The 15,941-nt window shown below is 43.0% G+C and overlaps 1 protein-coding gene across 29 annotated transcripts in view; it reads right to left on the reverse strand.

The window, feature by feature from the left end:
- LOC117139762 (CUGBP Elav-like family member 4) overlaps window positions 1-15,941 on the reverse strand; it is a 243,562-nt gene that overhangs the window by 46,431 nt on the left and 181,190 nt on the right. For 16 of the 29 annotated variants that reach the window (XM_033302340.1, XM_033302333.1, XM_033302331.1 and 13 more), the window contains one exon: window positions 12,539-12,673. The exons of the other annotated variants lie outside the window; for them this stretch is intronic. In XM_033302340.1, coding sequence (XP_033158231.1) covers window positions 12,539-12,673 — 135 coding nt within the window. The remainder of the gene's footprint in view (window positions 1-12,538; window positions 12,674-15,941) is intronic. 29 annotated transcript variants of the gene reach the window in all.

Consider the following 15,941-nt stretch of genomic DNA (forward strand, 5'->3'; position numbering starts at 1 on the left):
TCTACAAAATGCGAACAACAAACAAGCGAGCAACACCACAAACACAGCAGCCAGCTACGATCCGAAAGCGAGAGAGCCGAGGAAAACCTATAACAAAAGCTGAAATATTATTGCTTTCGGACCGAAAAACTTCTTCGTTTCAGTGGAATCGCCCCAACCAAGCACCACCCCCCTCCACTTTACAGTGGGTCTCTGGGCCTGAAGTCCGAGCCAGCTTGTTATAAGGCATGTTGACAAGCCTCTTTAACAAATGACACCAACAGACGAAGAAGCAGCCATCCTCGGCAGAACAAGCCAAATAGTCAGGATTCACTTCGTCCTTTCCCGCCAAGCGCCCTTCGTTATGTGTAACATTTGTTGGGCGCAGCCGAAAAATGTTGCTGTTCTTGTTGCTGCAACTTCCTGTCTTGTCAGCTTGCCCTTCTGCTATTTGCTGTTATTTACTATTTTACCCCGTCCCCTTGCCAAAAGGTCCAAGGAGTCGAATATTCTTAGCATACCAAGCAGACCCATGTCAAAAGGGAGCACTCTAACATCGGAGGAATGTGGCCCAGAAGTTGGCATAGTTTGGGGTATATGGCTAAAAGCCATTGTCTCTGTTTCCAATTCAATTACTTTTAGCATCAAATCATTGACTATTGCCCGCAAATTCCACTTTAAACTCGTTATAAATGGGGTGGTTAAAGGGGAATCAGAGAAAAACGTGCCATTGACCGCCTAAATAAACTGCACCGTCAAAGATTTAAAGCCCTTCCCCCCCCCCACCGTTTGCATGGGAAAAACCAAAGTAATTTCAGGTCCTGAAAAACTGTTGCCAGCGCTCAGCGAACCACAAACAAGGTAAATGCTTCTGCAACGCTAACAGCAGCAGCAACACGGAACTGCTGGCAGAAATCGGAGTCGGGAGCTGCAAGGATCAGGTCAGAGGAAGAGGGGGGCCACAGTAACCGCAACATAATAATTATGCAACAGAAACCGCAATGCATGCGGGGCAGGCGACGCCAAAAGCCACTCCCCTTGCACACCACACCACTCATCGCCCCACTTTTCTGGCCAGATTTGGGAGGGAAATTGTTTTGCCAGGCGAAAGTGTGAACAAAAAGCTGTTGCGTGTGCTGCAAAAGGCAACGGAGCGGGGGCAAAAAATACATTAAAACATACAAAACAACAAGCCAACGCAACAACGTCAAACCGCAAAGTCAAATGCAACTAAAACCGCAGCACAGTTTGGGGCGCCGAGGTTTTCCCAGAGCTGAAAAGGAAAAAAAATGGCTGGCTTTAATCTCTGGGCAGGACCACTCTGCCGCAGCAAACTATTGTACCCATCAAGTGAGCTGATGTCCTGCACCTTTATTGTTTTCAGCATTTATTCCGCTACATTTCATGCCGTATCCTTTGGCGATTTATGCGTCCACTTATTTAGCCGGAGAACACGAAACAAATTCGAAAAATGGGGGACTGGGCATAAAGCCGCATAACTTAATAGCGACTCGCTTCATTTGAACTTTATTGCTGACTGTGCCTGGCTCGGCGCGGGGAGGAATATAAAAATAAAGACAGCCACGAATGGCCAGGTAGGGAAAATCAATTTTACCGGGCTTAGCCAGGACATCAAAGCGTGGGCAGGACGAGGAGCCCAGGTCCAGTTTAGCCAGGACAGGTAGGTTAAGCCTAATAAACTGCGCCGTCCAAAAGCATGCTAGAAATTTATTTTTGTTTTCTCAGCGGGGCAGCAAGGAAGAGAAGCTAATTGTATTGCGCCCGGGAATTTGATTGCATGGATTTGGACATGATTGAAAAGGGCCCAGGCCAAAACCCAGACCAGACCAGACGCCAGGTTACCATCTGGGCATAGTGAGTGCATAAATTGTGCGCCCAAGTCGCGGCCATTATTCATTTTGAATGCGACCGAGACGTAGACACAGCCACAACAATTTGGCCACATGTAAGCACAGGCAAGTTGGCCATAATTGCCCCGAAGTTGCGTCCAAACTGGCGGAAGACGCAAGACACCAACTGCACTTGGGACCCCCTGGAAGCCAGGTATCCCGGCATCATTAAAATGAGTTAGCGTCCTGGACGAAGGATGTGGGGAGTCTGCGCTGGAAATTGAGACGGTGACCGGGGCGTAGACGGATACGGAGACTAAGACAGACCTCGACCTTACCTTTTGGGTGCAATTTGCTGCGGCAGTGGCAGCAATTAAGCCATAGGGTAGATTAACATTAAGCTGCCGCCGGAGCGCGATGCACTTGCAACTCGCAACTCGCGGCTTTGTGTGCGGTTCGAAATTTATTTAATTAACCGGAAATTTTGTAACCAGAAGTGCCTTAGCTTCGGGATTGCTTGAAGAAATGGGATTTTCTGGAGAAATTCTGTTATTGCTCTGCCCCTGCATCCTTGAGGCCATAAACATGAAACAACAGCCACTTCAGTTCCAGCTTCTTGCCTTTGGGTATGGAAAAACTTATGAAAGAAAAGGAGCATAAATTCCCTAAAATAATATTGTAAATTGCTCAAATTGAACAAGATTTTCAATTGCATTACGCAAAAATCTGTGAAGCATTGCATTTTGAATTGTTGCTATGGTTGGCAGGGGGCAACCATGGCTTGTCTATATAAATTCATATTCCGTATCTGTGTATGCATAATGGAAGCTCAGATTCGTGCTCTCTGATGTGGCAAACAAAACGTGCCGCTTGCAAAATTGTACAACAACCAATTAAAATGCATAACTCGATTTAAAGTTTACATAACATTTTGCTAAATTACAGGTTCGTCCCAGGCATTCAGGCTTATATAAGTGGCCTGAATCCTTCCTTCCCTTCACCCCGATTCCCATCAACTGTTTGACGGTTCAGTTTGCAAGGGGCTTACAATGTCTGTCGCTTGTTGCTGCTGTTGCTGTTGCTGCTGATGTTGCTGCTGCTTTCGCTGTTGCTGCTGCTGCTGTTGCCCCGGCAACATGCAATTAAAAGCGATATTGAATTTTGTTACGCTCTGCGCTCGAGTGTGCGATTTGCAGTGGTAGTTTTAGTGGCAAAGGCTGTGGGAGTGGCCTTGCTGCTCTGCGGCTCTTATTTAATTTGAGTCGGGCGAAAACATATATTTTGTTATGTGATTGGCATAACTTATACAATGCCATCAGCTTAAAACCATGCTTTGAATAATATTCCGTGCAGTGGCAATACATCCATCCGACTGATTTACGTGAGCTTGGTTTTTGCCTGATTCCAATTACCAGCTATAAACTGCCTTGTTTTTCCATTTTTCGTCTCACTTGTTGTCGGCCAACGCTGCCATATCGCCGCTGAACCCTAATATATGGCTATTATGGCATACAGTGCTTATGGGCCACGAGCCATAGCCATGACAACGTTAGGTGAGCTAGAGGCCAAAGGGCATTATAAATCTTCATTGTTGTGGGGGGCAGTCCAGTAAAGTAGCGCAGACAACTGCCAAAAATTTTCAATGCTGCTTCCACTCGATTTTTTTCCAACCGAAATTGTGCACTCAGCAGATCATTTTTAGAGCCAATTTAAAAATATGCTCTAAATATTTATTGCTTTAAGAATACTTCGCTTTAAAGTCCAAGTATTTAAAAGCTATTATTTTAAATAAGCTTAATAAGAGAAGGAAGGCAACTACCCTTAAGATTTGTAAAATTATGTTAAGAAATGTGAAAAAGTCGATTTTTCTTTGAGTGTATGCGTTGCTAAAAGCAACATCAATTTGCATGAATTGTGTGGTTGTGTGCGTGTGTATATGTAATTACAAAAACACACGGAGCGAAGTTGAGTACGTGCAAATCTGACCAAAAATTTAAATTGAAGCTAACATTTTTGCCAAATGCTGTTGCCAGCATCGATGCTGGCGACGATGATGATGATGATGATGATATATGTATGCAACTCACCAGCATCCCCCTTTTTCCGCCCACTTCCATGGGCCCCAGGCCATAGGAAATATGGTCGAACCGAGGCCTAACTCCTTTCACCACTTTCCCCCAATGCCACTTTCCACTTTCCATACGATCTCTCTGCAGGCCGTTTTGTGAAAACAAGTATATCGAATTTTAATTACATTTGCTTCATATGTGGGTGTATGTGTTATTTGCTTTTTGCGCCAAACAGCCGACACGGAAATGTGATTTTTGATTGAGTGCCGACCAAACAGTGGCAAAAAGCCATGGGGAAAATCGGAGAAGGGTTGGGTTAAGAACGCCTTGAGCTTGCACTTGGAAAAATATACATAATTGAAGGAAATTCGTCTTATGTAATGTAATTTATTCGAATTATAAAGAAAACCATTAAAGCCATTGGTAATATTAAAGAAAGTCAGTCAGTTATCTGCCAAAGTGGTTAACCAATTCTACCCAGAAAGTGGTGGAAAATACAGTCATTATATTATGCAAAAATCTATAAAGACCCCCAACACACGTGTTCGAATTTCACTGCAGCTTGTCCTCATTATTATTCATTGTTGCTTGTCAATTTGATACTCGTCTCTTTTTGTGGTTAACATCGATACAGAGGATTTCACATTTTGATAGAGCCGCCTATGCGGTGAATAATTACATATTCTGCGGTAACTGACCAATTTTAATTTCTTTGAAATATTCTTTAAGTGAATTTTGGGCTCTGCTGTAAGGATAAAACCTGGCGAACTTATCTAGAACAGAAAATAAGATAAATCCTAGGGAGGGATAAATTCAACTTAAGAAACTCTAAAAAGACAAATTTTGAAATCTCTCTCGACTCTCTGACTGAATTGTTACCATGTTTATGGCTACCTATTCCTCGAATTCAGAACTTAAGGCCATATCCCCCAAGCATCCTGTCGACACTTGACGCATCCTAGCAACCCACAAGCAAAACAGGCTCGGGTCCCAGTGTCGGTTTTATATTATTTTATTATTTTGTGTGCCCTGGGAGCTTTGAAAAAGGATAGCAAAATGCTAGGCGGCCAGGGTATCTGGTATCCAGGCGGCCTTAAACGTATCCATTTTCATTAAATGCCTTCGCGGCTCGACTCTGTAGCTGCCTTGCCAAGTTTCCAGTTACGGAGGGCGAGGAACAAGGAGGCTGAAAAGGATATTGTCTAACAACAAAAGCGGAATAAATTAATTTAGCTCATGTCTTGGCCCCGGCAATGAGCTAGAAAATGAGCTGCAGAATATGTATGTGGCATACGGTTGGGCGCCTCTACTCCTTATAACCTCCTGATAATAACAAAATATGTGCAGCTGACAGGTGGCAGCAGCAGCAGCAGGAGGAGCACCAGGAACAGGAGCAGGAGCAGCCATTAGTCTGGCTCCTTGTCGGAAATTTAATAAGTTCCAGGGCCGAGCTCTCTGAGTGGTGTTTGCGATATGGTGTGCTTATTAAAAATGTTAAAGCCTACGGCAGCTGGGATATAGAAACCCAATGCGGATCTCCATCGATAAACCAGATATGGCGAACGGAAATAAAAGTAAGCTCTTGCTTACATGGCCTTTATTGCATTAATTTTTTAATAATCCTCCGCAACTAGAACAAATATCTAAAGTGGCATATTTCATGGGTGATAGGACTAATCTTTTATTGATAGGGCCAAGCGCGCTCAACTGAGTTAATTAAATTTGCTGCCGAGGGTCCAGCTGCCTCTGCCGCTGGGACTCGCCGTGCATTTAATAAGGACATCCACATCCTTATCCCAATCTCCAGACTCCAGTATACATCCTCATCAGCCACCTCCTTATATAAGTATGCCATGAGAGCAACCCTTTTCACCAACTTTCCCTCGCTCCTTTGCCACTCGGCCCAAACTTTGTGCTTAATGCTTAGCCGAAACTTTTTTGACATTTTTATTGACAAGAATCCAGGAACCCCAAAAGAAGCGCCAACCACGGGCTTCCTCTCTCCGTGCGGCATGTACAACAACATTTTTTGCTCTCCTGGGCTGCGGCAAAGTTTTGTCTGGGCTCCAACGGTCTCCTGTGCCCGTGTGTTGCGGTCAAATCTAATTTCCGCAGCTTTTACTACTTTATTAAACTATTACAACTAAAGCCAGCCCTGTTCGTCCTGTTAGTCCTGCCAGCCAGCTGGCAATGGCGACGCCAATGGCAATGGCGATGGGTATTAAAAAAGTTATGTTCTGACGTATATATGCTCGTGTGTGTGTGTGCGGGTGGGCCACGAAATGTGTTAATAAAGCACACTTGCCACCAACATGGCCACATAATGAAACGAAATTGCGGGAGGCAGGCAATATAGCGGCTACATGGAGCTGGGTGTGTGTGGCACAGGGCTGAATATTGAATAGAATATTCAGAAATGATACTTTCAGAGCAATATCGCTTTCATTACCTTATCAATGGTATAAATTGATATTTACAAAGGCATAATAATGGCAATTTTACAATGCGAATATTGTATTTTATCTAACTCAATAAAGGATGTACATACTTAATTAATCAACGAGCATTTGGCAGAGAAGCAAGAGCTATTGTTTTAATGTAAAATATTCTAAATTATTCTGGAAATTCCTGTATTTTAAATTTTGGTTTTGAGTGCATTATTCTTTTTAATAGTAATCTTCCTTTCATAAGCCTACCAAGTTTGATTGTTAAAAATCAGTGAGCTTCTGCAGCTTAAGAATGTCTAAAACTCAAACAAATACGAATAAGTTATTCGATTAAGAAGGATATATCCGTTATATAGGATATTTCCTCATAAAAACAGTGACTAGTAGCATGGTTAGGGTATGCCATATCCTTTGTTCCGTCCCTTCTAAGCTGGCCGGCGTCTGGCATAAGTTGCTGGCACTTTGTGGTACTTTTATGACTCGTTGGCCCGGCTTGACGGCATCAAATTTCAGCCACTTCCTGCTCGGCTTTAGCCAGCTCCTTGGCCACGTTTAATTGCCCTGACCTTCGCATGTGTGTGTGCGTTTGCGAGTGTGTGTGTTGGCTGCATAGTTTCGGGCGTGTTGCATGTTAATTAGCATTAAGCAGGGCCAAGGAGCGGAACGCCTTTTCTAGTTGTATGTGATAAAAATTTATTGGACTTGGCTGGGGAGTGCTACCCGAACAACTCGCCCCACTTGCATATTAAACTTTGGCCGTGCTGCAATTAAATTTAAGCTGCATCACACACATACACATACATTTCTGGATCCGGAGAGGCTCAGGCTGAGGAACAAGGATCGGGAATCACAAAAGACTTGTGGCCATGGCGACTATACAACTACGACGACGGCAAAGTTTTGTTGGGTTTTCTGGTTTCGGTTTTTGGTCTAAGGACGCAAAAGTTCGCGTTTGTTTCGACCACCACACACCCCCCGTTTCGTTTTTGATATGTATTTTAATTCCTTAGCCAGTGTGCCATTTTGCAGTCCTGGGAGTCCAGGACTTTTGGCCTGCCGGCGGCAACAGCAACAAGGATGACTGCGGCTTAAATGGCACTTATGAGCTTATGCCACAACTTACATTATTATTATTACTCCGATTTTTTCTTATGCTTGTATAAACGTTGCTTCTTGGCACGCAATAAATAGTTATAGACTACGGCGGGTAGGGAGAGTTTTGTTTTAATTAAGGCGCATTAAGTGCAATGTTTTATGGGTCCTTCGGGCCGTGTGGGCGGAATATGTGGAACTCCAATTATGCCAACTTCAGATAAATTGGATCTTTGATTAGTGGATACAACAGGATGAGGTCTTTTGCCAGGCATCTAATCATACTATCCCATCTATCCGCTGCACAAGAGCACGCAGCTGTGTAAACCGCACTATCCTTTAAAGGCCAGTTCACTTTCGATCCAATCAACTTCGCTTGAGCGGACAAAAACCAAAATCTCATCACAGTTTTAACCATTATTATAAAGAATCAAATAAAGCAAAGCTCTCGCATGTCATAAGCGTTAAATTCAATTTGAGTTTTACAACGCAGCGCGCGTTTCGGTTTGGGCTTTTGTTCGGGTTTGTTTGACAGTTTTTGCAGCGCACTCAATCAGCACTTGTTAGAACTTTTTAGTGTGCTGTAAAATAAACATGAGTATAGAGCTGAAATGAAATGAAATTTAATAAATGCAGTGCGCCAGTGGGCGGGGGAGTGTGCTCGTATATGTTGATGTGGGCGGTTGGGTTTGAAACAGGAGCAGAGCAAAGCGACAGGCAGCATGACATGCACTTCATAAAACTTTGCTCATATAAATTGAAATTGAAATGAAATGATGATGCCGGAGCTGCCACGTTGATATATGTGGATGTGAAAGTGGATGTGAATGCGAATGTGAGCAAGTGAGAGTTGACAACCGGCGGAAGCTTGCCTCTCTTCCTCCGCTTCCTACCCCACCCCACAATCCCCATCCTCCACCATCGCACAATATCTGGCTGTAAAAATTTGTTGGCCAAACAACAAGTGGAGCAGCCAAAGCAGCAAAAGCGGCAGCAACAGCCTGAAAAACAACTTAAACTGTCATTGCAAAGTTTGAGGCAAAGCCCCGTGAGCCAGGGGGATGAGGTATTAAAACTTTTCTCTGAGCAATTATGTGAAGGCTACTTAACTTTTTTTGCAGGCAATAAATTTGCTCTTTAAACTAAGACTCGACTTGAGCAGCTGACAAGGAGCATGAGGATGCATGCACCTGAGTTTGCTGCGACACAATTTTGTTGCACACTCGATTTCTTGTTCACCTTTTTTTTGGCTTTTTTTTGAGGGAAAGGGGACTGAGTTGCCTTCCACCCAATCCTAGAATTTGCTAGAACTATGTGCAGAAATTCAATTAGCCAGCCAAGCGTGGATGGTGGGGAAATGAAAGCAGTTTGCCACTTGGCATGCCATGCAGTTTTGGGGAATGCTTTGAAATACACGCAGGCACACTGGGATTCAGATACTCTCCGCATGCCTAGATACATTTGCTCGGTTGTGTGGTTGTGACAGGCCATCGGTGGTGCTTCTACTACTGTATGCTGCTTGCTGCATGCTGCATGCTGCATTCTTGCCTCAATTACGCCGAAAATGTCACATTAATTATTGGCATTTATGGGGTTTGCGCCGCTTTTGATATGATAGACGACAATGCTGGCCAAAATTTGAAGTCTACTTTACGGCGCGCTATTGTTGTGTCCTCGAAAGTGCGCGTGTCTGTGTGTGTCAGCCGCACCGAAATTTATGCGCACGAGTGTGTGTGTGTGTGTGCTGTATACTTGTGTGATACGTATTAATTGGAATTTGTTTTTGTGTGTCAGCTGCAAGACGACTCGGAGGTCTCTTTGTTGGCTTTTGCGGCAATTAAAAGTTAATTTGACAAAGCGAGACATTTCGAATTAATTTCGAGTCTAAACGACGTTTTAATTCAATTTATGTTTTTGGCAGCACAACTTGACAATGCCATCAATTGAGTGGGTCGATTGACTCAAGGTCTCTGATGCGAAGGAGCCATTCGAAATGTGGGTGAGTAGAGTGCGTATTTATTCTTTAAATTAATTGACTGCTAAGGCAGCCCTGCCATTGCACTTGTGCCTCCATACCCAATTACTTAATGACAGCTTCCAGTCGCAGTGATTAGGCCAAAAGCGCTTTAAGCCAAGGGGAGTGGTGCTGGCCTGCTAACTTGGCCCATTCAGAGTCAACTTATGCCAACCGTCTGTCAGCAACAGGAGCTAGAGTTCTCCACACTCATGCGGCTACTTATGCAAAATCCTTGACTGCGCCACTAGACGACACCCGTTGCTGCTCATCTACACAAGCACATGGGAGCTCTGATTACCGGCGCTCGGGGAGCGGGACAAAGGACAATGGAGCAGCGGGACAGAGGGACACCCGGTGCAGCGGAGCGGGACGGCGGAGACACACAATTGTGTTGATTGCACAGATGACAAGACCTAGGACGAGATGACAACTTTGCTGCCTGCCAGCCTTGATGACAATGAAGTGCATGCATGAATATTCTAATCAAATGAGCCGCCAGCCTGTCCTGGCTCCTGGTCCCACTTCCCAGCTCCCTGCTTCTCCTGGCTTCTGCCTCTGTTCCTGCCATTGTCGAGCTGTAAAATTTTTCGCCTCCACCACATGGTTACACATGAAGAAATTGCCTAAATTTTGGGATTTAAAGCTTAAATGATGCTAGACAATGTTTACCACCGATTGGTACTTGACTCAAAATTTAGGCTACTGTATTTTGCTTATAAATTTAGATAAATTAAATTAGGTAGGGTATTGTGATTTCTAGCAAGTAATATCCTTTTTCGCTGAGTGCTGCACCACATGCTTTGTGTTTTGTGCTGGGCAAAAGTTTCAAAGTCAGCCGAAGTCCCCGGCCAGAAAAACCTTTCCTTTACCTCGTTTCATTTCATTCACTCACTGAAATCGAATTTGCATAATTTAACATGATGGTTGCGCTTATTCCTGTAGCCTGTCAGCCGCACAGACATCGCAGGAGCCGAAGGACTATGATGAGTAGGAGGGTTTATTATTGTTCGCCCTCGGATTCGGCGTCACCGCATTTCGCTGCCACATGCATCATCATTTGCATACATTTGCAGTTCGCCCAGTCAGTCAATGTTCATTCCTCATTACCCCGCTGCCAGCACATATTTCCCACCCCTCAGTCGATTTTCTTTGAATATAATTCGCAGCGGAAAAGTGAAGGAAGTGGATGGAGCAGGAGTACATTGACGTTGATGGATTTTGGCACTTACACAGGCTAGCGCCTGTCACTTTCCTAACACCAAATGCGACTCCGAAAAAAAAAGGAGCGGCTGACTCTGCTCCAGTTGAGCTGACTTTGAAGCGCATTTTAATGAAGAATGATATGTTGGCATCGCCGCAGCCGCAGAAGCCGCAATTTTCCACACCCCCCAATTTAACCACATCGACTGACAGTTTTCGCGGCTTTGCACGCAGCCACTGTCGAAGTTGAAGGGCGACGACATCAACAACAAGTTTTCCGGTTCAGCAGGAACTGAAAAATATCAAAAAAGTACTCGAGCATACAAATCGAAGAAAAATGAAAATTTGTATCAAATTATGTCGCTGCTTTGTCTTCGCTTCGAATGGCATTTCTGTATTGCTGCATGGCAAATAAATATATGCGTGAAATATTTTAGCTATTCCAAATTTGTGCAAATTTCAGGCATCAATTTGATTCGAAATTGATGGCTGTCGTGGTGCGGAGGCCTTGGAAATCTCAGGAGCCCCAACCGCTAATATAAATAAGGTAGAGAAAAATGGAAAAACAGACGAGTACACCACACACTAAAATAAACAGAAACAAAAATAAATACCCCTCAACATTGGTTTTCTATGCAAAGTGTCACATGGCCAATGTGCCACGCCCCCTTCCGACCGCTATCGCCGCCGCCTCTGCCTTTTCATGCATATCAAAATGGCAACAATAAACGCCAACAAAAGAACAAGAATAACAAACATTAACATGGAAATACACACGCACACGAGGACAACAAAAGGCGGCAGTCAAAAATGTTGCAAATGTAAGCAAAATAAAAATATATAACAAAGACACAATTACACTCACGGACCGAGTGTTTGCCAATGTATTTGTCTGCCTGTGTGTGTGCGTGTGTATGTGTGTTTGTAAAACCAAAACTTTTGACATAATAAAATGGAATGTTATTGTTAAAAAAGTTACTTGCATATTAAAACAAACGAAACTTCCCACTGCCTCTATCTCTCTCTTATTTTTTGTATTCCCCCATTTGTTTGCTTTCTGCATGTGTGTGTGTGTGTGAGAGCGCGTATTTTTACTTGCAAATGCCGCATACAAATGCAAATGGCCAGCGTGTGAAACGAGCAGCACCGTCAGAAGCAAACAACTTTAATTGAACTGTTTACCCGATTTTTATTTTATGCCACCTCAAGGCCCCCAATCGCCCCAAAGTTGTGTAATTGTTATGGTTATGTTTGTGATGATTATTTGGCTCGCTGCACAGCTGCCCGCATTTTCAACAGGACATTATCAGTTGACTGGATGCCAATTTTATCAGTCCTCTTTCTTTGGGGAATTCGGAGGTGGGAATGCAGACTGCAGCTTCAAACCATTTATAAAGGTGTTTTAAAGCAATTGTCAAAAATGGAACAACCAAACAAATCTTAAGATTAAGCATTAAACTGGAATATGCGATAAAACATTATATATGATCGCTACGTATACATAATAATCATAAGCAACGACGAATATCAGCATCTTACTTTTAGGCAATTATAGTTGACTTCGGTACCCTAGCTAATTCTCTAATATCTTTAGTTATGTTAAAATGTTATCATATCTTATCCCAAAACTCGCTATACGACACCAAAACGGCCGTGCTTTAATCTAAAATACTTCAAGCACGTCTACGCACAACCAAGCTAATGCCAAAAAAGTAACGATCAACTGAATCTTAAGAGTAATTATGTAACTGGGAAATACAACAGATAGCGAGCCGAACACGTTACGTATACTTGATATGAACAGTATCTTAGGTGGGGAAATTCGAATTGAACACAGCTGCAGATAGGTATTATATAAAGGTAGAAATTTTGGATGGTACTCACCTTTGCTAGCACCGTCCGGCCCACGAAGTATGGTGCACTCCTCTATAGTGCCGAAGGGATGGAAGATTTGTCTAACATCGTCTTCGGTCTGTTGTTTGCTGAGCATGCCAACGAACAGCTTGCGATCTAAATGCTCTGTTTTGTTTTCGGGTTTGTTCATGTTTTTCATATGTCATGTCATGTGGTTCGATCGATCCGATTGATTTTGATTGATTACGATTGATTTACGAATTTGATTGTTGCACCAAAAGAGACGGCAAAATGGACAAGTGGCAATGTGTTTGCATTTGGTTTTGAGTGGCGGCAGTGTTCGATCGTGTTTGGTGTTCGGTGTGGGAAAATGATAAGTTTTCAATCAAGAAGCCATAGCCAGAGAAAATTCGCAACAAATCATATTGAAATCCGAAAAATGAATACGGAAAAAATATATATCCTCGATCATAATGTGTTGGTGTGTCGTTTAAAAAGAGATGTAAATGCAACAGGGTTACACATTACGCAACATTTTTTTTTGTAACGAGTAACGAACGCAGCAGGCACATTTACGTAATTGTTTTTTGTTTGGTAATTTTTTCAAAATTTCAACAGGCGCAAAATACCCAAAGAAAAGTTAAAGCAACAACATTTATTTAAGGAGAAATCGTTGGTGTTTGGGTGGATAGTTTGAGCACCAATAGAGCAAATACAATTACAACATTTATTAATGTGGTTAGGTATTTTTTTTTTGTTTTTTTTTGGGTGGGAAAAGGGAGTACAAATTTCGATTTATAAGCGGAACGAATTTTTTGTTGAAATTGTTGCATCAAGAAGGAAGAAATTTGGATATGGAAAAAATCGAATCAAATCAAAATCATACGAATAAAACCACAAAAAAGTGAAATCAGTTTTTGAAAATTAAAAGAAAGAGAAGAATTGTCAGTTTTCCAATTTTGCCAATTTTGATGTATTTTTTTTTTCGTTTCAATCATATTTATTTGATATAGAGCACGAACAAGTGTTACATAAAAAGGAAAGAAAAGAAGATAAAAATGGGTGATATTTAGTTAAAATTGTCGTACAATTTGTTTTTGGTTTTAGCTTACAACTCTTACGAGAATTAAAATAATCTATTCATATACGTAATATATAAGTATGTATATTGATATGTATATATATTTAACAGTCACACGCACACACAAGCAAACCGTCTCGCACACACATACAAGCTGGCCACGCACAGAGCTACTGAGTTAAGGATAGACATTGAAAGGTAATTGAACACGCTAGCCACTACTTGAAAAAATAGTTGGTAAAATTACGGGCGAGCATGAGGAAATGTATGGCTTAAAAGTACTTAGAGTCTAGGTATATACGGCTAGTAGTGGTGAGCGTTGGATGGTGGTGATCAGCGAGAGATTCTCTAAAATCTAATCAATATCTACTGGTAAATGGATAAGGTCGCACAAACGGCAGCTGTCGCACGACTGTCCACCCTCTCAATTTCGTATTTTCACATTTTTCGCTTTCAAAAAGCGTATAATCTGAAAGGCCAGCCAAGGACACCAAGGACTCGCACTCGCACTTGGTATCATATCGAAAATTGAGCGTCACATAATTGGCAAAACACTTGCCACAGACAGCCGAGCTGCCCCAGCTGCTGTCGCGTTAAAGTGGCAAAAGCAATCGAAGTAGAAAATAACTAATACGACACGTTGGACCCATGCACATGGCCTGCAGGCAATTGTCTTGTGTCCGGGTTAAGCCTAATGGCATTTGGGTTCCGTTTCGTCCTGCGCTGGCCTTCCTGCTCCTTACCATCCTTGCCGGCCCAAGCACGTGCAATAAGCCAAACAACGCCCCTGGCATGCTAAACAACAACAACAACATCAACAGCAGTGAGAAGGGCAAAAGGATGTTGGAAGCAGTAGAAGGGTTGGCTTAATAAAAATGTAAAGCACGTTGAAACCGAGGGCAGGACAAGGTAAAAATAGTGCAGCATACTTTGCGGCGCCTGCTGTTGTACATATGAAATGGCATAGTTCAACTGGCTGTTAACAGTTGCGGCCAAAAAAGGGCAAAAAAATTGGGGGGCGGTGGGGCTAAGTAGAAGTGGTGGGTGGCAGGCAGGCAGGACAAAAGGATTTGCACAATGTTTAGCCTGGCGTTGCAGCAATTTTCTACAATTACCTGGGGCACAACGACACAGACCGGCAGGGATAAAATGCACACAGGGCTTTCAGTGATTCCCTTTTGGTTGTTCTCCTCTTATGCTTTTGCTTTTACTTTCCTTTTTTTTTATTCTTTTTTCGGTCTCTGAGCTAAAGGAAAGAGCAGTGAAAATAATATTAAAGGCCATTAGGCTCATATAGACAAGTTAAGTGGCTCCTGGTCCGGGTCCTCGGTCCTGTGTGCTCGTTTCTCCTGATTCCTTTGCCAGCCATGTGTGGCAGTTTTTAGATTTTATTTTTATGCCTGCCCCGGCGAAAAGAAGTCATTAACGTGTCGTTGTCTTTGATGCCGCAACCAAAGTGAAAGGGGGGTGTGCGGCGGCGGCAAAAAGAAAGCCAAATTAAATTAGCTAACCACATGGCAACTTTTGTACATGTGCTCCGACGGGAGAAGACGACAAGGACAGGCCACTAATTGTTGCACGTTATGTTTTTGCTTATCTTCCCAACCCAGATCCTGCATCCTTAATCCACCATCCACTTTCCAGTTCCCAGCTGCATCTTTCCGGGTTTTCCCCGTCCTCCAGGGCAAAGTAATTGTATTTTAAGTCCTGGCCAAAGGTGAAAAAGCCAGTCGCGTCTATGAATAATACAAAAAATTGTGGAGACAGCGGCGCCAGAGGATAAATAAAGGAAAAAACTAAACACAAAGTCGCTGACAAAGCGAAAGTCAAAGCTCAAAGCTCATGTGTCCCTGAACTCCCTTCCAATCGTCTGTCCTCCCTGCCGTTTTTTTACTGTACCGACCGGCTTCCTTTGAATGGCTGGCTGGTTGGCTGGCTGGGCACTGTTGCCAATTGACATGTAAATTGACGTTTAATGGCTGCTAATGAGCGTCTGAGGATTAGTTCTACTTCTCCCCAGCGAAGATGAGTGGACAGGTGGGCCATTTGAATACCTGAAGACATCTGTCTGCGGAGGCGGAAGTGCATTGGTCTGTGTTGGATCAGGTGTGCGAATTACGATGAAATTTCTCTGCGAAATAGCTGACTTTGATGGGGGATTACTTTCAGCTCAATCTTGTGAACCCTTTGCTATCCCAGTGCAGCTAATAAATCATTAAACAAACAAATAAATACTCCATTAATTTTCACAGCTTAGCCAACATTCTTAGAAGCAACTTAGTTCTACAAATGAGGATCCTGCCGTAATGCGACCAATTCATATCTCAAAATGCTCTAATCTGATTACTCAAG

This window comes from Drosophila mauritiana, chromosome 3L (genome assembly GCF_004382145.1).
Source record: "Drosophila mauritiana strain mau12 chromosome 3L, ASM438214v1, whole genome shotgun sequence".
In the NCBI taxonomy this organism is placed as follows: Eukaryota; Metazoa; Arthropoda; class Insecta; order Diptera; family Drosophilidae; genus Drosophila; species Drosophila mauritiana.